At 45.2% G+C, this 21863-nt stretch overlaps 1 protein-coding gene across 1 annotated transcript in view; it reads right to left on the bottom strand.

The window, feature by feature from the left end:
- RAD51B (RAD51 paralog B) overlaps window positions 1–21863 on the bottom strand; it is a 2869137-nt gene that overhangs the window by 1912004 nt on the left and 935270 nt on the right. Inside the window, exon 6 of the mRNA XM_085627892.1 lies at window positions 1125–1244. Coding sequence (XP_085484018.1) covers window positions 1125–1244 — 120 coding nt within the window. The remainder of the gene's footprint in view (window positions 1–1124; window positions 1245–21863) is intronic.

The raw sequence follows: 21863 nt of genomic DNA, 5'->3' as shown, positions 1-21863 counted from the left end.
TTCGTTACAGATGGATATGGTTGGTGCTTTGCTCTCTTACACGCCATTTGTTTTACCTTAAAATTAAAAAATTCAGAACTCCAGTTCTACTGGTTGGATGTTTGTCATTTTGAAGTCAAATCATTTCTTAAAATTTACTCTATTTTTCAAAATTGGTGTGGGATTTTTATTGTGTTGTATTTGTACTTTATTGCCATTTGTGTGCTGCATAAATACTTCACACATTGCCTCTAAGTCGAGCCTGACTGCTTTAGTTCCGAGCTACTAGAGGGTTAAGCACAGGTTAATTTGGTGACTTTTGTGGTTGAAGCTTAACACACCAGTCATGCAACAACCCGATTTCTCACAATCCATGAATACACTGGCTAGACATCAATCCTCCAATTCATCCATCCATCCATCTCCTTGTGACCATCTGTCTAACTGCATATGCGATTGTTGTCTTTGTGTGCCCATGTAACTCCGTGTATATTGTCTGCATAGGGGTGCCTGTAAACATGTTAAATATTTCTGTAAACATATCTGATGAAAAGATGAATCTTCAAGCAAGGTAAGTTAGAACTCTTTATTACTGGTCTCCTCTCTCCACCACGAATACATCAATTGCCTCATAGTCAACATTCTAAGGCAGCCTCCCTGAGACAGGAGGGAGATACCAACATACAAAGAATGGAGGGGAGGTATAGGAACAGGAATATACCAATGCAAAACTTAATACCATAATAAATAAAATGTACAGTGGAGCAATATCCCTCACAGAAAATTCACCTATTGCAACAAAATACAACGAAGAACGGATACAATTAAAATATACCAAAGCTATTGGTTTCGGCAACACTTGTTTTGTTTTCTTGCCATGACAGTTTTGATGGCTAGCACTTTTGATTTATTATTTAGTAGCAGTAAGATTTCTGTATCCTGTGTGTTATACTGATTTAAGTAATCTCTATAAAAAACCATTGTATCGTGTCTAACATCACTTATGTATGAAGCAGGGAAAGCACTGTTTAGAAAGACAAACAGGGTCCAGAGACGGTCAAATAGATGCACTGCATTTGATTTTGATAGGACTAAGTATCTTGAGAAGACATGTTTTCTTATGATAATGGTTATAAGATGTTTACCTCCTCAGCATGTCTTCACAGGTCAGCTCGCGATAAAGATGGATTCTTCTAGACAGCGAAAACAATTTTTCTTCAGTGTCATATAGTTCGGGGAAACGATTTCCTGCCATTTCAACCAATCTAAAAATAAAATACATTGAATACACCAGCTGGGTAATGTGATTTGCATGAAACAAATGTTTTTTTTTTCTCCAGAAAAAAGGAAAATCTGTAAGAATAGTTCAAAACCAGGGCCAGTTTTAGAATAATTAGTGCAAAAAACGCTATAGTGAATCGATTTGAGCAGAAATTATTTGTGAATTGTGCACTTTAATAAGGAGCCAACATTCATTTAAATCGTTTGAGTGACAAAGGTATGTACAAAGACAAATGTAGAGTTAACCTTCAAGATGGAATGGCCTGTCTCGCTTTAACGCTACTCCCGGCTAGCACCCTTCGAAACAGACTATATCAGGAGGATTGTACAATGTATAGATAGTTATCACAATAGTAAAATCAGACATTATGGTCTCGAATGCAGTAATTCCCATAAGAATTTTAGGACAGTTTTTTGGCTGATTTATTGGGAAATAGGTTTGGAATAATAATCCCAAATTCATACTGACACCAAACAGATTGTAATAAAATAAAATGCTGTTATGTTTTATTTTCATTAACCCCGCAGTCTTGAAACCTACTTATGATCATGAATACGTCACGAATATGGAACCTTATAGTCTAATTATGTAAAGGACTTCACTCTTGTTTACCCCTGCTCTCCACCATGCTCCACTCCTATGTCTTACAAACCCCAAGCTCCAAGCATATGGAACCTCAAAACATGCTGTCTGATGTACATTTCGTGTTACATTGTTTACAAACAGGAGTTTCAGCAACAGGCCCGTAGCTTTAAAACTTGAATCTACTAGTTTCGAGTTCTAGCATAATAACGTCTCAGGTAAAGTTAAAGGCATACATTTAAAGTAATAGTCTGTTTGCACCGGAAGAGTGTGTATTCATGCGACAACAGCGACATCTTGTGGACATTTTGCATTTTTGGTAAGGCCCTACTGAGTGTGTACTTGGAGTCCACACATTGCATGAAGCTTAACAGTTGACGAGCTCCTGTAGCGCTGGATGGAGTTAGGGTCGCGATAGGTGCTGCAGCACCTCCACATAATCTACAGATAAGAAGACCTAACATTTCACAATAAAGGGGCTTTTTGAAAGGCGTGTTTCCGAACATATTAGCTGTGCTTTTAAAAGACCGTCACAGGTCGATTGGAATTAAGAAATGTCAGAATAAGGCCTGGCAACCCGCTGCTATATTTATTTCACACAAATATTTTTACACTTGTCGATATGTAAAATAAAAGCATTTTATAATTTGTACTTCAGCTGAAGCTTGTGCAGGACTATTGGAAATCAAAGGTGGAGTGGTGAAAAAAAATTACCTGAAAAACACACAAGTGGACAAAAAAATCTGGACCTCTTAATGGCGAAATGTTCAAAGTGTAATGGGGCCGCTGGGCGGGGTAATTAGCACGCTGCGGCGGCCGCAATTAAGGACGCGACTCGTGTTTCATTTCGTCGCGTGGTTCCAACTGCTGAAGCCGGGCCACGCCCCTTTATTTTATACATATGCGCGGCTTCATGCGCCAGCACTAATACATGATCTCCGAGTGTGGGTAGACTGAACCGCTACCCCGCCGGAGAACATTACATTCCTTCCAACCTTTATTAAACATAAACAAACATCAACATGTTGATCTGTTACCAGTTCCAGGCGAGCTGTCTCCTCTCCGCTCCTACCCAGTCGCAGGTCACAGTCCGCTGCTAGTCTTTGGTTCTTCAAACCTTGCAGCCCGCCAGATGCTTCGCAGGCCGTATTTGGAATGCTCTCCCCGTGAAGATGATAGGGACGGGGCCACTTCCTGCGAGACCCTGCCCTCCGGGGATCTCCCTGGGGAGTTGGACAGTCCTCCGTCCGGTGTTTCGAGCAATGATGGTGTTCCTTGATCCGACCTGCCCGACTCATCCATGGGGATAGTTCCTTGGCCATCTTCTACCTCCTCAGCCACTCTCCGATGACTTGGACCAGCCTCCATGTTATCCAGCATCGGAAGGTTGGGAGGTCCAGCGTGGGCCTTTTTGAAAAACAATACATTCCGTGTGAGTTCTTTTGTTCCTCTCCGGGCTGTTACCATCGTTCCCGTTCGGCGAATCACTGTCCACTGACGCTGCTCAAACAGGAGACGGAATTTGCTCCCTGGATGTCAGTCTTTGACATATACCACGTCCCTTTCTTGGATGGTCGATGCACTCGCTCTTCGGTTGACACTGGCCTGGTCGTTGGTGCTGGTCCTTTTGGCTAGGACCCTTGTAGTGTCAATCTGGGAGGGGGCCCAGTTTGGGTGATGGGGAATAGTGTCTCACCACTAGACCCATGCTTGCTGGTCCCGGTGCCCTCTCTGTCGTGAGATGAGGCGTCAACCTGTATTCCCTCAGGAAACTATAGATGGCTATCTCCAGGGGTGCTTCTTCAGCATGCGCAATGCAAATTACTTTGTTGAGAGCGCGCATGAATCTCTCTACTTCCCGTTTGCTTGAGGCCAGCGCGGTGTCACTTTCTGATATTGGATGCCCCAAGATTTGAGATAGTCAGCAAATTGTTGTCCCTGAAATGGCAGGGCATTATCCGTCTTCACCACCTCAAAGACTCCGTGAGTTGCAATGATCTTCTCTACTTTGGTGATTACTTCCGCGGCTGTTTGACCTCCAATGATTTCTATCTTGGGGTATTTCATGTAGTCATCTATGACCACAAGGGCATAGCGTCCATCCGGAAGATGCCCAAAGTCTATACTGATGCACTCCCACGGTCGTTAGGGGTTGTCTTCAGTGATGACGGGGTGAGGACGATCCGGTTGGCCTGACACCTGGCACCATCTGCATGTTCTAACCGTCTGCTCGACCATCGGGTCCATCCCCGGGAACCACACTTTCGCTGTTAGCTGACCTTTTGTCTTCACCACACCCTGGTGCCCTCGGTGTGCGAGGTCCACTGCTTGTTGAGCAACGCTTTATGGGATCACCAGTCGCGGACCTCTAAGCAGACACCCACTGCCGTCGACAGAGTTCGTCCTTGATCTGCATGATCGACTCGAGTATGGCCTTCACTTGGGGTGTTCGTCGGGTCATCGTGGTCTGATTGGGGCGCAAGTCGTTCGCCCGAACTGTGGTGATGGCTAGTTGCAGACACTCATCATTCTGGGTGGCTTCCACTAGAGCTTCAAGGCTTATTGGAAGTGGTTGGAACCTTTCCGTTAGGAAACGGACATATTCCTCGGTGTCCTTGGCATCCTCTTCCTCTGCTTTGGTTGCGGCCCTCGGATGTCTCGCGAGGTAGTCGGCTGGCTTGGATGAGCCTGGTTTGTACTCTACCCGGTAGTCATACCCCTGCAGTTGAAGGATCCATTTCTCTATCTGGGAGTAGCGCTGTTCCATGGCCGTTAGGGAGCGGCTCGTGTAGGCAATCGGAGCCCATTCGTCATTGCGTTGTAGCTGTGTGAGCACTGCCCCTAGCCCATATGGACAGGCATCAACGGCGGCATTGGAGGGCCGGGCCAAAGTACGACAGCATGGTGTCAGCGGAAAGGGCTGCTTTAGTGTCTATAAAGGCTTGTTCTTGGTCGGGCCCCACTGCCACGTGGTGGTGGACTTCATCAGCTCCCTGAGGGGCTTTGTGATGTTGGATGTATCCGGGATGAAACGCCCACAGAAGTTTACCATCCCTAGGAAACTCTGTACTTCCAAGATGTTGGAGGGTGCCGGGGCTTCCTAAATGTCTCGCACCTTGTCAGGGTCTGCGGCTACTCCTTTGTCCGAGAACGTGTAGCCAAAGAAACTGATCTTGTTCTTCAAGAACTGGTACTTTTTTTTGTGCAGGGTGAGTCCGGACTCTTTGATTCGTTGGAGAACGCTGCGAAGTCTTCGGTGGTGGTCATCTACTGGTGAGGCTTATACTAATAGGTCGTCACTCACATTCAAAACCCCTGGGAGTCCGCTGAGGACTTCTCTGATGGTGTTCTGAAATACCTCAGCGGCACTCAAGATCCTGAAGTTTGAGATGCTTGTATCGCCTGAAGCCGACGTGGGTCGAGAATGTAGTGATGTATCGAGAGTCTGGATGTAGGGGCAATTGGTGATTTCCTGAATGTAGGTCCATCTTCTAGCGCCACACTGCATCGTTCAGTTCCCCTAGAATGTCATCGATGGTGGGGGTTAAGTGGCGCTCCCTTTTTACAGCTGCGTTTGGGAGGTGCATGTCGACACAGATGCGGACCTGCTCTGGCTGTTTTGGTTTTCTCGCCACCACGATTGGGGACACCCACGGAGTAGGCATGCTGACCTTCTCTATTATCCCTCGTCTCTCCAGTGCTTCCAGCTCTTCTTTGACCTTTTGTCATAGATGGAATGCTATGCGCCTGTGCCTCATCGCTACCGGTTGGACTGACGGGTCAATGTGAAGAGAGACTTCTTTCCCTTTCAGACATCCAATTCCCTTGAAGACGTCATTGAATTCCTCCATGATGGCTGCTAGTTCCACTTCTTGGACTGCGAGAGCAAACAAGATCAGCTTCAGCTCTTCTGCTGTCTGGCCACTTACCAGCATTCTGCTTCCTTCTTTGGTCACGTACACTGTGGTGGGGATCTTGAGGTCTTGATGCCTTAGTTCCGTTTTGAAACATCCCAGGAGTGGGATGGGTGCCTTCTGTCCATAGGCAAATACTCAAATCTTAGCTTCGCGCAATGGTAGGCGTGGACTCTGTGGAAATATGGATTTTCATGATCAGTTATGTCCCCTATCTTGGACCCCAACGGTTCTATGTGCATGTTACCAGTACATGTATGTTCCCTCCCGTTCCAGTTTCTAAGACGCAAACACATGTGCGTCCACCGTCAACATGTCCTCTGTCAGATCCGCCATGAATGGGCTGGATATTCGATTCCTAAGTATGAAAGGCCACCGACTTTATATGGCTCAGTTACTCCATTTTTGCAGTTCGGGCGAGTAGGCCCTGATTCTGCCATCAAGCCTTTCCTTTTTCTCTGCCTTTGACAGCTTCAGCTTGAGCTCGCATCTGTATCCATGAACTTTGTCCTACTCCCTGTGCGGCTAACGGTGCCTGCCTCGGCCGGTTTCGCCTGCCTGCCAAGAAACCGTATTTCACCTTCGAATTATCTACTTCGCTCCTCAGCCGATGCATTCCTGTCTAGTAGTTTAGGTAAACATTTCCTTCAGCTACCGAGCAAAAGGCCCGGCCTCTCTGTCCTCATGCAAGAAATTCATAGCCCTGTTACCATGGAAAGTTTCTGCCCCTTGCATCTCATATAGACACTTAGACGCTTGTACACGCACACACAGTCAGTATAGAATAGATTCTGTCCGAGAGTCCTTCCTTTGTGGATAACATAGTTCTTTAAACATAGGATGTTAGATATGATTTGGGATTAGGTTGACGTGACCCCCCAGACTTCTTGTCTCCACATGTAGAGCTAAATGTCAAGTCCCCGTCACCCCCTAGCTGTACGTCAATCACACGTCATGCAGCTGCGCGCGCATCTATGCCAAGTATTATCTTATAGATCCACCTATATATGACATCATATGACCTCATAACCAATTATGTTTCTTTTTACTCCTCATTACGCCCATTTTTGGTTACGCATGTAAACTGTCACTTTTCTTATCAATTGTTACGCCTTCTGCATTTGTTTCATTGTAATGTACATTCTATAAAAACGATTGACTGTCAATAAAATATTGTACTTCACTTCCTGAACCCCCGTGGTGACGGAACATGAAGGCCGCGACTCGAGTCGGCCATTTTGAATAAAGCCCATTCAGAAACCTCTTATACCACGGATTCTGCCTCTTATTTCACTGAGCTGTTTTATTTAGATTCCGTATTAAATTCAGTCCCGGTAATAAAATATTTACCACATGATTGGCGCCCGAACAGGGACACTTTCTCATCTCACGCGCCGGTGGTGCGTTGCAGGCCCGGTCTCCTGCCACAGCTGGACGGACCATAACGCGTACCAGCAGGATTTCCTGTAGCTCCCTCCGGTCAAGCGGGGGCGACTGAGGCTGCGATCAACCCAGACGAGGCGGTGAGAAGTGCGAAGTATCCCGACCAGAGCCTAGCAGAGAGAGCAAGATCCGAGGTATACAGAGGCCCACCAGATTTCGAAGTCCCGACGTCCAGAGAGTTCGATGTCCGCAGTGTCGAGTCCAGTCCAGTCCCATTTCAAGGCCTTCCGTTCCGAGCTACCCGGTGAGTACCATTGCTGGGGAGGCGTTCTGACGTGCACTTAGGTTGTGCCGGTCAAGACGGATTTGGGTACACAAATCCGGTCTGCACTGTTTCAGCAGTGTATATGTACTGTTTAGCAGTATATCAAGTATTCCGAAGTATCTAGTTATTGTCAAGAATTCTGCTTGGTGATTAGTTATGCAGACGATCATCATTGTTGGTCATTTTAAAGGTTAAAAATGTTTAATGTTTAATGTTTAAAGTGTTAAACGTCTTGCATATTGTGGTATGAATGATTGTTCATTGTTGTATTTTTTGTACTAAGTGTGTTCAAGTTCAAGTATCAGATCAGTTGTCAATATGCCGCTCTTTTCGAAGTTAAGACAGATCACTACGAGAAAAGGGGTACTTGAAGAAGCAGTTCCTATTCCTCCTAGGGACACTCCAGGGCACTTCATGTATCACAAACATGGCTTAGATGCCATATTATTTCTTGATTTATGGGTGGACTACACCAAAGAATTACCAGAAAGTCAGAGATGGCCCGTAGCTGGGACCTGGGAGGCAGGATGTATTATGAAAGTAGAAGAAGAGTTGTGGAAGAGGAAAGCTAGACAGTCACAGAAAGACGCTGTTGAGTTATGGCGTAAAGAATCGCATAGACGTACCGAGAAAGCGCTAAGACAGGAAGAGAGAAGTAAAGAAAGTGCAAATAAAGTCCGAGAAAGTTTATTGATTGAAGAGGGTACACGAGTAAAAGCAGAGCAAGTCGATAGGCAAAGAAATGCCCTTATGAAAGGTATGTATCCCCTTCTGGCCGAAGGATTACCTAAGGCTACTACGGAGATACCAAAAGACTTGCCACCCCCATTGTTTCCAATAAAAGTACATCCTAAAGGACATCCCAGAACCGCAGAAGATGTTTTTCTTTCCTCGTATTTAGATGACGCAGCTCCCGAGTATGCTAACCCCGCACCACATAGACCGTCTGCTGGGGGGGCTCAACGTCAAGATCAGGTATCTGTCTCTGTGCAACAACAAACTCCGACACAAGCTTCGGCAAGCACATCTGTTTCCGCATCTGTCTCCGCAGCCGATTCTACAGTTGTGTCCACACCTGTAGTTGCTGTAGCACGTTCAACGAATCCTTTCGCGCCCAGTACCCCAGATGGGGCTACCGGAGGTGCTGCTAGCATTTATTCTACGCCACCCCGAATAAGTAAACTTACTTTTCAAGAACCAGTACATACACGTACGCCCAAACTTATAAATACTCGCATGCTTAAGGACCTTTTAGTAGATTGTAGATATGACCCGGTGCCCGGCAAAGAGGATGAAATGGTCATGGCATCATTACGTATCAGAAGAGCTGCAGGGTTTTTAGGGAAGCTACCAGGAATGGCTATGCACCTGGATAACATATATCATTTTGTCCAAACAGGGAGAGATCCTGAATGCATTAACAGAGCTATGGAATATCAGAAAGTGGAGATACAGGGGGAATTGCTACGTTTTCTCGTAAATTGTGTGATCAGAAATCAAGACCGACCGGGGGTGGACCCGGAAATAATGCAAACTCTTACGAGATGGAGTCAGAATATATCAGATGGAAGACATGATAAACAAGGAAGTATAGTAGCCATGTGTCGAAAAATAAGGAAAGAAATAGAACGTATACATGAAGAGAGATTGGAGACAGACGAGTTTGAACAAAACGAGGTGCCCGAATCAGGGGATCCCATAAGACAGTCAGATACCATAGCCTATGTAGGTAGAGGAAGGTCCTGCAATAATACTAGATGTTTTACTGATCCGATTCATTCCATATGTCCAGATAATAACAGAACTTATCCGACACCTATCATAAATCTGAAGTCTCCCGAACATTCGTTTCAAGCTGCTGACAAAATACTCCGAGAACGAAGGGGTTACCACCTCCTCGATTCTATGGATGAGCAAGAATTAGCTAGGTCCGCCGTTCATTGGATTGATAGTCCCGGAAAATATGGTGATGACACAGTAGCACACACGTTTTTGAACCTCAGTCCAGATGAACAGCGTTTAGCTGGAATTTACATGATTCAGCAACTTCTTATATTATATAAGAACCAACATTCCGATCCTGGTCCTTTACCTGACATATTAACTGAATTACTCACGAATAGATGGAAAGGTTCAGGTAATAAGTTAATCAAAGAAATACTCGTATCCAGAAAGCAGTACATTCTTTTTGTAAGCCCAGATCCTTTCTCGCTGCCTCACAAGGAAAGAACGCCGTATTACATGGATAGACAGAATCCTTTACGAGAAGTGCACCCAATAAAAGGCGAGGATAATCAGTTTCACCGTGTATTTGTATATACACCCATATCTAAAATGGAATTGTTGGAAATGAAAAAGGTGGTACCCAGTCACGACAAGGACCCAGCGGGTTTCCACCGAGAAATTAAAGACATGTTACTGATGGGAGAGTATACCTATCCTGACATTATGACGATATTAAAGGTGCTAATGCCTGCTGGCATTTATGAAAAACTTAAGGAAAAAGAGTGGGAAGTGGGGGACCAAAAAATAGACTGGACAGCATTAGAAACCGAAGAAAGAGGTCGAACTGCAGGTTCAGGGCTTGGGGATAAAGTTAAAGCACTACCAGGTTTGCTAGTACAGGTACTGCCACGTTTATTAGCTACGAAAAAGGAAGATTGGGGTGCAATCTCAGCCTGTAAACAGAAACAAGATGAAGACACTAGTGATTTCTATGCCCGATTTGAAAAATGTTTTGGTATAAATAGTGGGATAAAAGCAAATAGTGAGTCATATCCACATTTATTCGTGACAAAACTAGTGGAAAACTCCTTGCCTCAAGTGAAGAATAGAGTATTGAAATTCGAGAGTACATGGCAGGGTAACACTCCGTCACAAATGTTGCAAATGTTACAGTATCATCACAATAGAATTAGAGATGAACAAGAACACGAACAAAGACGTATGAAGGACACTAAAATGAAAATGCTAGTTTCCCAGACAGTACCAGCGGATGGTCACAAAAAGGGTGTGACACATTCCGGAGATTCAGCAGTTCCTGTAAAAGGGACATGCAATTACTGCAAACAACTAGGTCATTATGTACACGATTGTCCAGTCCTGAAGCGTAATATCGCTGTAGGTATTGCAAAAGAAAGACCACGGCCACTCAGACAAGATCAGAATGAACAAGGAGCTCCGCAGCATGCACAGGCCATGCCAGCCGCACAACAGCCAATACAGTTTGTGCCAGCTGCACCACCGTTGCCTGTTGCTGCCACACAAACAACAACACGACAAATGTATCAGACCGCACAGTATGAATATCCTGAGTATCAGCGTTACGCATGAAAAAGCCTAGAGAGGGAAGTTGACTTACCCCTTATTGAAATCCCAGTAGATCAAGAAGGACCTTATGTGCACAGTGAATTATTAGGTCAAGACAGAAAATTCTTACTTGATACAGGGGCAAGTCGAACAACAATAAAACGTAGTGAAGTTCCAGGGGCACCCCTCTCAGGCTCTCAAAATGTTTCCCTTGGTTTTTCAGGAAAACCTATTGTTAATGAAGTATCACAGCCACTTCCACTTACGATTGGTCCCTTGACACGAACTACAGATTTATTGCTTACCAAATCATGCCCAGAAAACTTGTTAGGTATAAAGACATTGAAAGCCCTAGGGGCTATTATATGTTGTTCTCCGGAAGGAGTAAGATTGTTTTTACGAGATTTCAAAGGTCACTATGTATCCAGAGACATGGATCACCGATTACAGACTTTACCCGCACATTTATGGGCACAAGGCCCTACTGATGTTGGTTGCATGAACATTACACCATACCGAGTCACACTGAAGGCAGGAGTGGTACTGCCACGAATGCGACAATACAAGTTACCACCAGATGCTGTAGTGGCTTTACTGAAAATCATTGATGAGCTCATTGCCCAAGGAGTGGTTGTGGAAACCGACTCCAATGTATGTAATTCCCCGATAATTCCGATTCTTAAACGAACTGATCCGAAGGCCCCGCCAGTATATCGACTGGTTATTGATCTGCGCGAACTAAACAAATGCATTGTGCCACAGTTTCCTGTGGTCCCCGATATCTCATCATTACTGACAGCCATTGATTCACAAGCTACATTCTTTACAGTAATTGATCTCAAGAATGCCTTTTTCAGTGTCCCAATAGATCCGGAGAGCCAATATCTGTTCGGATTTAGTTTAAATGGACGAAGCTTTAAATTCACCCGCGCTCCTCAAGGATTCACAGAAAGCCCCAGCATCTATAGCCAAGCACTGAAACGAGAACTTGACAGTATACACATGCCAGCTTGCACTGCACTGCTTCAATATGTCGATGATCTGCTGATCACCGCCCGAAGCGAACCTGAATGTGAAAAAGCATCACTGACGGTTTTACAATTTCTAGCCGAAAAGGGGCACAAGGTATCCCCTTCTAAGCTGCAATTCTGTGTACAGCGAGTTGTTTATCTTGGACACTCGCTGTCCAAGGAGGGAAGGCAGCTCACACCCGACCGCATTCAGTTAATTGCTAACATGCCAATACCCCAGACACAAAAGGAGGTGCGGGCTTTTATAGGCCTCACTTCATACTGCAGGCAGTGGATCCCTCAATATGCATTTCTAGCAAAACCACTCATTCAGTTGACAACACAGGAGGCGGCCACATCGGCTGTCCTCCCTTGGACTCAGGAACATACACTAGCTTTTGAAAGCTTGAAGAAAGCTCTATGTCAAGCACCTGTTTTAGCGACACCATGTTACTATAAACATTTTACACTCTTTGTTACAGAACGTGAAGGTACTGCTTTGTCAGTGCTCACTCAGGAACAAGCAGGATCACGCAAGCCATGTGCTTATTTCTCTAGTACATTAGATCCCGTAGCTCAGGCTTTGCCTGCATGCCTGAAATCAGTGGCAGCAACAGCTTTAGCAATAAGACAAAGCGATGCCATAGTGTTAGGACATCCGTTGACAGTACAAGTACCACACGCAGTAGAGGTTCTTGTGAACCGAACGCAAACACAACACTTGACCATAGCAAGACTTACAGGGTATGAACTGACATTGTTTCAGCCACATATAGAAATCCGACGTTGTAATACATTGAATCCTGCCACACTTTTACCTGTAATAGGAACAGACCCACTAGCTCATGATTGTGTTGAAGTTATTACAATAACAACGAAACCCAGACAAGACTTGACAGACGTTCCATTGTTAGATCCAGACCTGACGTTGTATGTAGATGGATCATGTATGAGGACAGGTACAGGAGATTTAGTGGCCGCGTATGCAGTCACGACAGATACTGAAGTCATCGAAACAAACTGTATAGATACTTTGTCAGCTCAAGCAGCAGAGCTTATTGCTCTGACACAAGCCTGTATTCAAGCCACAAGTAAGAAAGTTAACATATACACTGATTCACGTTATGCATTCGGAGTTGTACATGACTTCGGGGTGCTTTGGCGAGAGAGAGGTTATTTAACTTCTCATGGCACCCACATTCAGCACGGGTCCCTCATTCATGCTCTGTTAGACGCAATTCATCTGCCCACTGCTATATCGATTATGAAATGCAAAGCACATACGAAAGTCACTGATATCATTTCTCAAGGCAATGATTTAGCTGACAGAACAGCTAAACAGACTGCTCAGACTCGCACATCCGACATGACAAAGCCAATAGTTCCGACACCAACACATTGTATGACGATTAAGGATCCCGCACTTGACATAATTGACATACAGACACATGCTACCGCAGACGAAATAAAGAAATGGACGGAATTAGGAGGGATCCAAACGGACCAGGGATGGATGACGAAGGAGAAATCTGTATGGTTCCTTCCTGATTCTATGGTCCAGGCTATCATAACTACAATTCATAGTCCGGCACACTTAGGGGAGAAAGCTATGCTAGACAGCATTCAACACATTTGGTTCAACAAACATTTACGAGCAGCAGCTAAGCAAAAAGTCCGTACCTGTATGATATGTTGTCAGTTTAACCCAGGAAAAAGCATCCCCGTAGAGCAGGGTGGATTTCAGCCTCCTGATCACCCTTTTGAAGTCCTCCAGATGGATTATATCCAGATGGAACGATGTCGAGGATTCAAATATGTTCTCGTAGTTGTCTGTGCTCTTTCCCGTTGGACCGAAGCCTACCCAGTATCAGATTACACTGCCTCGACTACTGCCAAACAGCTAGTTCGAGAATTCTTCCCACGGTACGGGTTACCACGTGTTGTCTATTCAGATAACGGCCAGCCCTTCTCATCCGAACTGATGAAACATGTTTCACTCTTGCTAGGATATCAGTGGAAGTTTCATTGTGTCCGACACCCCGAGGCAGCAGGTCTCGTGGAACGACATAATCAAACTCTGAAAATCAGATTGTCCAAAATATGTAGGGAGAAAGGGGTTGATTGGGTAGTAGCCTTACCAGTTGCACTCTTTTTCATGAGAATGGTAGCACACTCTCGAACAGGGCTATCCCCTTATGAGGTGATCTTTGGAAGACCACCGAATATGTGGGGGACGCCTATACCACGTAAAATAACTGATGTTGACTGTAATATGTTGACAGATTACCTGGCTTCCTTGATGTCTGCACTACAATCTTGTCGTTCACAGGTAGCTGCAGCCTTTCCCGACAATACTGAGGTGAAACCCCATGACGTAGTTCCGGGGGACCTTGTGCTTGTAAGAAATTTCGACCGAAAGACTCAGCTGGAGCCCAGGTGGAAGACACCCAAGTTGGTCTTGCTGACCACAAGGACAGCCGTGAAGATCGAGGGCAGGAAAGGATGGGTGCATTCAAGTCATATCAAGAAATTTCATGGACTTCCTTCAGATGTAAACAGCCCACCTCGTGTGTCCTCACCTATTGACTCAAAACTACCTTTGGCTGAGGCTACCAGTAAAGAACTCTATAAATTAAAACTTAGGCCCAAACCGTCGGACGATTTGATTGTTTAAGTCCTCTCCAAGGTGAAGCGGTTGAATCTGTCTCCGACATGTATCCCTTAGACCTGAATCATGGAAAATCGCGAAAAATGTTGAAACGACATGCGTATTGTAAATCACTGCGTAGCCACTGTATAGTGACGTTATTAATTTTGTTTTTCTTGAGTTTTATAATAATCACTGCAAGTATATTGTTGCATATATATTATCCTATTTCTAAACATGTTTTTAATATAACTGATGAACATTCTTTTAGTGACCTACCCCCGCATGAATTGTCCTATAGACTTGCGCTGCGCAATAATACTTTCATTAGTATGTTGCATCATTCCCATCAGACTAGTAATGCCACTAATTGTTGGGTGTGTGGCCGACTCCCTCCCTATCAGAATTTTAAGGGAGTTTTGCCTTTCTTTCCACATCCATTTACACATAATGGCTCCTGTGGAGCATGGTTTAGTTTAATCAATTCCATAGACTCAGACACAGCAATTTACCAAGATCATTGGGTATGGGGAAACCTGAACCTAGTTTTACTCAAGGTCTGCTACCCTAACAAGGAGGGTCGCCCCAAAAGAACAGGAACTGATCTAGAAAATGAAGTATATGGATTAGGTAATTTTACACCTAATCTCATGATTCTGAATGTCGAATCCGAAGTTGAACTAATTTTGCCCACCATGTCAGTATTCCCAGTAAAGGGTGAATTATGTGTAAGAAAAAGTGGTTCCATACATAAGGGCCATAGTAAATGCACTACTATAGTAGAATTCAGTGATCAAGGCAAATCTTCATTTAGAGCTTCTCGCCATTCCTACTTTGTATGTGGTCAGACTGCATATATGCGTTTACCTCTAGATTGGGATGGTACCTGCTACATTGCATTCCTTTTGCCACCTGTTTTCCTAGCTCCTTCTGATTATTACAGAAATATTCATTTAGTACACAATAGAGAGCGGAGAGATCTCCCAATTGTCGATTACACTGAGACAGCATGGGACAAGTATGTAGATTTCAATAAAGGCATCTTTCCCTATATAGGTACAATTTCAAATAGTAAGCTGATACGTAGATTAACTAAGACTCTTGAAGCTGTAGTGAATGAAACTATTGCCGCCCTAGGCAACTTGACAGAGGAGCAATCTGCGATGAGGATTGTTGTTCTTCAAAATCGTCTTGTCCTTGACGTCATCCTGGCCGATAGGGGCGGAGCTTGTAGGGTCATCGGATCAAGCTGCTGCGTATTCATACCAGAAAATTCGCCATCTGTATATAAAGCTATAACGCGCCTTCATAAGATTGTGAGCCAGATACACGAGAGTCCAGGCACTTGGACTTGGTCCGGGTGGTTTTGGAGTGTGATATCAGCCTGGGGATGGAGAGTTCTATCCTTCCTAGGTATTGGCCTTCTTATACTATTCAGTTGCTGCTTATGCCTGCAATGTGGACCAGCGATTTGTGGCCTGTGTGCCACATCGTGTATTCCACATCAAGGTTTTCACTCAAGATCCCGGAAGAAGAAAGAAGAAGAAATGATGCTCCATGAACTAATCGATGGATTAATGAAGATTGATGTCTCTTGATGGGCAAGTAGGGGACAAGGAGGGAATGTGGAAATATGGATTTTCATGATCAGTTATGTCCCCTATCTTGGACCCCAACGGTTCTATGTGCATGTTACCAGTACATGTATTTTCCCTCCCGTTCCAGTTTCTAAGACGCAAACACATGTGCGTCCACCGTCAACATGTCCTCTGTCAGATCCGCCATGAATGGGCTGGATATTCGATTCCTAAGTATGAAAGGCCACCGACTTTATATGGCTCAGTTACTCCATTTTTGCAGTTCGGGCGAGTAGGCCCTGATTCTGCCATCAAGCCTTTCCTTTTTCTCTGCCTTTGACAGCTTCAGCTTGAGCTCGCATCTGTATCCATGAACTTTGTCCTACTCCCTGTGCGGCTAACGGTGCCTGCCTCGGCCGGTTTCGCCTGCCTGCCAAGAAACCGTATTTCACCTTCGAATTATCTACTTCGCTCCTCAGCCGATGCATTCCTGTCTAGTAGTTTAGGTAAACATTTCCTTCAGCTACCGAGCAAAAGGCCCGGCCTCTCTGTCCTCATGCAAGAAATTCATAGCCCTGTTACCATGGAAAGTTTCTGCCCCTTGCATCTCATATAGACACTTAGACGCTTGTACACGCACACACAGTCAGTATAGAATAGATTCTGTCCGAGAGTCCTTCCTTTGTGGATAACATAGTTCTTTAAACATAGGATGTTAGATATGATTTGGGATTAGGTTGACGTGACCCCCCAGACTTCTTGTCTCCACATGTAGAGCTAAATGTCAAGTCCCCGTCAGCCCCTAGCTGTACGTCAATCACACGTCATGCAGCTGCGCGCGCATCTATGCCAAGTATTATCTTATAGATCCACCTATATATGACATCATATGACCTCATAACCAATTATGTTTCTTTTTACTCCTCATTACGCCCATTTTTGGTTACGCATGTAAACTGTCACTTTTCTTATCAATTGTTACGCCTTCTGCATTTGTTTCATTGTAATGTACATTCTATAAAAACGATTGACTGTCAATAAAATATTGTACTTCACTTCCTGAACCCCCTTGGTGACGGAACATGAAGGCCGCGACTCGAGTCGGCCATTTTGAATAAAGCCCATTCAGAAACCTCTTATACCACGGATTCTGCCTCTTATTTCACTGAGCTGTTTTATTTAGATTCCGTATTAAATTCAGTCCCGGTAATAAAATATTTACCTTGTTTGTATACGTTGGCAGCCATCAGTTCGATCGGGGCCCCTGTGTCTATGGTGGCCCGTACATCTTGGTGGTGAATCTTGAGTCTGCACTTTGGAAGCCGCCATCTTTTCTGTGGTGGTTGATCCACTGCAAATACATAATGGACGGGGTAATCTCCCGTGTCGTCGTCCATATCTCCACTGTTTTGCGTTTCAGCTATGGTCTGTGCAGTTTCTTTCCGGGGCTCAGACAACCTGCGTACCGCCACAAAATGGTTCATCCACCCGCAGGCCGTGCACCGCTTTCCTCTCGCTGGGCAGGCTTTCATGCGGTGGGGCGTGCCCCACAGTAGCCACATTCTTTCTTTGTTTTGCAGACGCTTTCCCGGGCTTTGGCACGACTTGGCTTTCACCACGTTCACCTTCTCTGCCACGTTCACCTGTTAAGTCTTGATGAGGCAGTGGAAGGCGGCCTCCATGTGGGATGCTCTGGCCTTCGACAGTTCTTTTGACCGTCCCAAGGTGAGGATGTCAACCAAGGACTTGCCGGACTCCTGGAGGATGTTCTCTCTGAGCTTTGATGAGTAGCAGCCTTGTATTATCTGGGCCCTGATCTCCTCTTGTTCATCCTGGAAGTCGCACGTGCTGGCAAGCTCCTTTAAACTCCCATGGAATGTGTCCAATGACTCTTGCGCTTCCTGTCTGGCCTGGCGAAAATTGAATCTTTCATAGTCTGTTCGCCATCGGCTCAAAGTGCGAATTAAGACCGTTGAGCAGCGTCACGTACGTTTTGGGGGTAGACTCTACTAGCGCTTTGTAGATGCGGTGTATGTCCTTGCCCCCTAGGTGGAGGAGCAGTGCCCTGCGCCTGTCGCGAGCTATGCCTGCCCCTTCAAAATCGATTTGGAGACGGTCAGTCCAGTCTCTCCATCGAGGGGCAAGGGAGGAGGGGCCACCGTCCACGACGAAGGGCTCGATGGCCGGGATCGATGCCATCCTGACGCAGACGTGGCACACCTCGCGGCACGTGCACTGCTGTGCTACTGAACTGGGGTGGCAGCTGCCTGGCTGAGGTAGATTGTGGCACAGCTGGGCCTTGTCGCCTTCTTCGCCACCTTCCTCCTGGGGGCCAACTACGTGTGTGGACACTAGCGGAGAGGCTGAGGGTGGATCACTTGCCCTAACGTAGGTACTCACAGTGGTTGTAGGGCCTCTATTATTGGCAGTAGGCTTGCGCTGCTTGGCTGGCTCTTCATGTGGCTGCAGGGCCTCGAGGATAGGCAGCAGGATGGCTCACAGTGTGGCTACAGGGCCTTATCACCTGGCACAGGCCACTCAGAGTAACCAGCTGAACAATGAAACGGCGTGAGTTCAACACCGCCTCGTTGCCAGTGTAATGGGGCCGCTGCGCGGGGCAATTAGCGCGCTGCGGCGGCCGCATTTAAGGACGCGTGTCATGCGTTTCATTTTGTCGCGTGGTCCAACTGCCAAAGCCGGGCCATGCCCCTTTATTTTATACATACGTGCGGCTTCATGCGCCAGCGCTCCGAGCGTGGGTAGACTGAACCGCTACCCCGCCGGAGAACATTACACAAAGTAATGCAAATGTACACTCGCAAATATGTCTTTTGTGATCTGATGATCTAATGTCAAAGTTACTAATTAAAAATCCAGCTATTTATAGTTCGCGCCGTACAGTTTCCGTGACCTCTGTCAGCTTGTGTCACCCCCCCAATATTACAATCCTGGAATCTATACATTTTATTCAGGTCCTCATAGCAGGACGGCAGGTAATCCCAGAAGGTGAAAGCAGAGCAACACAAAATGATGGCGCCTCCCCCTGAAAGGAGTGAGGGGGCCCCTCAAGAACTAGGGGGCCTCGGAAAATTCCCCCAACCAACCCCCTGCACCGCGCCCTGAAAGGAGAGACAAACATCAATGCCACAGCATCGCTTTTTTAACCAATGCAATATTACCTTATTATTCCGAGTTCCACCAGACAGAACGCAGGATAAAGCAGAACTATTACGATTTCTAACCTGTAAAACTCGGATTATCGCAGCGTTCTTGGATCCCCTTGCAGCAGGTTTTACTCAGCCAAATGCGTTCAATACAATACCACCAGCACCAGCGCTGTATCTGTGCAAAATGTGCAGGTGAGGTGAGCTTACAAACTCCTGTCCGCACCCAGGCCAGGGTTATTAGGGGTCCTGTCATGAAGGCCCTTCAGACACGAATGAAGGTTCTCGTTATGCTAAATTGTTATTGAAGCCGATTGTCATCTGTGGTGTCTGTCTTCTGTTTCAGACATCTTGGCGTCTGTGCAATAAATACATTTGTCCACTGCACCGTCACATGACTCATTGTACTGGCCCTTGTACTCGTTAGGGCTTCTCCCAACCCGACCAAATGACTAACTTCATTCATTTAACACACTTCGCCAACAAAATTGTCCTTTTTGCTGTGAAGGCAGTGTGTTTTTGTGCGTTTTACATATACATGACTTACGTTTTATAATGTTTATCAAAATTAACAAGTGTGGGGGCTACAGAAAATGAACTATTACGCTCTTAAAAAACGCCATCTTTAGCAAGAGGATTGATCCAACAACATGAACAGTGGCGAACAAATTTATTTTAAGCAACAGCTACGAGTTTGAACGTAGATATCTCCCCCCCAAAATTATACAGCACCTATACGTTTGGAAAAAGTCACTTGCATTTGAATTTGTTGAGCGAGTGAAGAGATGGGGAACAGTATTCTCTGGTAATGGATGTGCTGTGCTCAGCCCTTCTTCACAGGTTACATGACCTCTGGTCTGTAGGCTCATCCGGACACCTGCGATAAACATTTTGGCTCCAGGACAGGTTGTCAATATTTCCCAAGTGAGGCTGTGAATTATCAGGAACAGACATTCGAACAAGCCTCACTAGTATAAAAAAAATCCGAAGGAAGTTTGTTTATCATAAGCTGAACTCTCTGCCAGCCTGGTTTTTACAGGAGCAGAGCTCCGACTAAGCATGGGTATTATCAATAGCAGAGCTCCGAGTAAGCCTGTCCTATAAGGTGCAGAGCTTTGACTGAAGCTGGGTACTGTCGACAGCAGAGCTCAGAGTAAGGCTATGTATTGTCAGGCGCAGAGCTCAGATGAAGTCTGGAGACTGGAAAAGCAGAGCTCTGAGGATCCAGGTGTATTATCAGGAGTAGATGCTTGAATGACGGCTTCATAATGAGCATAGTTCCAACTATGGGGCTTGTTTACAGGCTTTTGCGTCATTTTTAACATGGGAAAAGTGACACAAACGTGGCGCAAGGGGCTTGTAAATCTGTCCCTTTGTATTTATCATAATCAGAGCTCTGAGTCGGTGTAATGCAGGAGCAGTTCTCTGAATGAGGTTTGGTATTATGTGGAGTGGAGCAGTGAGTTGGTTTGGGCATTGTAAGCAGCAGAGCTCTGGGTTGTTCTATCATCATGACCAGAACTCTGAAAAATGGTATATACTTCTTGGGAGATTGCAACCTGCGTATAAATGGCCGTCTCTCATTTCCTTGTGGGAGGCAACTTGTGACGTCTTTAGGGGCTTATATAACGAAGTGATGTAGCTGTAAGTGTTGCCAGAGCGACCAGCCAAGGGGAAAGGGCAGGACACTGAGCATAATTAAAGCTGTAGGTTAAAAAACAAAACCAGGATCTCCTCTTCTGTTTTCCTAGATGAACTGCGATAAGTAAGGAAATATTTGTGGCAACAGGTTTATTTTTTAAATGCTTTAGGTAATTATAGGAAAGATAGAATCTCTCTTCAGGTTTCTACAGATTCTCAACTGCAGTGTTTTGTTTTTTAAATTCGACTTGAAAAAACGCATTAAAATATATTTTTGTAACAAATATACAACTGTGTTTTGATGTTTGCAATTGCACTAAAGATTCTGCTTTTATTCTTCAAGTTTTCAGACATCCTGTTTCCTCCATATTAAATGACAACACATCAAGGATTTTTAGCAGATTCTGGAAAGAGTGACGGTATGGCCATATATTAGAATGAATAAAGTACCCCTACCATACATTTAACAGATTTCAAGTCCCCTCAGAGTTCCATAACCTCATGAATTCACATCGTTCCTCTATACAGTCAAGGAACTCCTCAGTAACTTGAAATATCCTTAAAATGTACGACAATAAAGCTTCTTAGTCCCATATATAAATGTGTAGAGTGATGTAAATCTGGCAATTAGGAGTCAGATGTATAGCACTTTCCTACTCAGCCTTGCACCTCAACACCCACACACATCACAGCTCTGTACTACACCACCACCAAATGCAAGTTTCGCTACCATATCAATAAAACACAAATCTCACACAAATTCACAAACTACCGTTTCCAAACAAAACCATTTCACTGTCCACTGCCACCTTCTAGTATTGCCCCTGCCACCTCTCTGAAACATTTTTTCATACATCCATCAGACCATATGACCACACAACCAGCCTCTTCTTCTCACACAACCAATGACAACACACTTTCAACACTCCCCTTCACCAATAAGACAAAACCATCCAACAACCCTGCCTACAACCATCTTTCTAAATCAATGTTTACCCACTCACACTATACCGAGACTACTCTCAACCACAATCCCACCCCCTTCTGCTT

This window comes from Triturus cristatus, chromosome 9 (genome assembly GCF_964204655.1).
Source record: "Triturus cristatus chromosome 9, aTriCri1.1, whole genome shotgun sequence".
Taxonomy (NCBI): Eukaryota; Metazoa; Chordata; class Amphibia; order Caudata; family Salamandridae; genus Triturus; species Triturus cristatus.
This window is presented reverse-complemented; position numbering and strand designations above follow the sequence as displayed.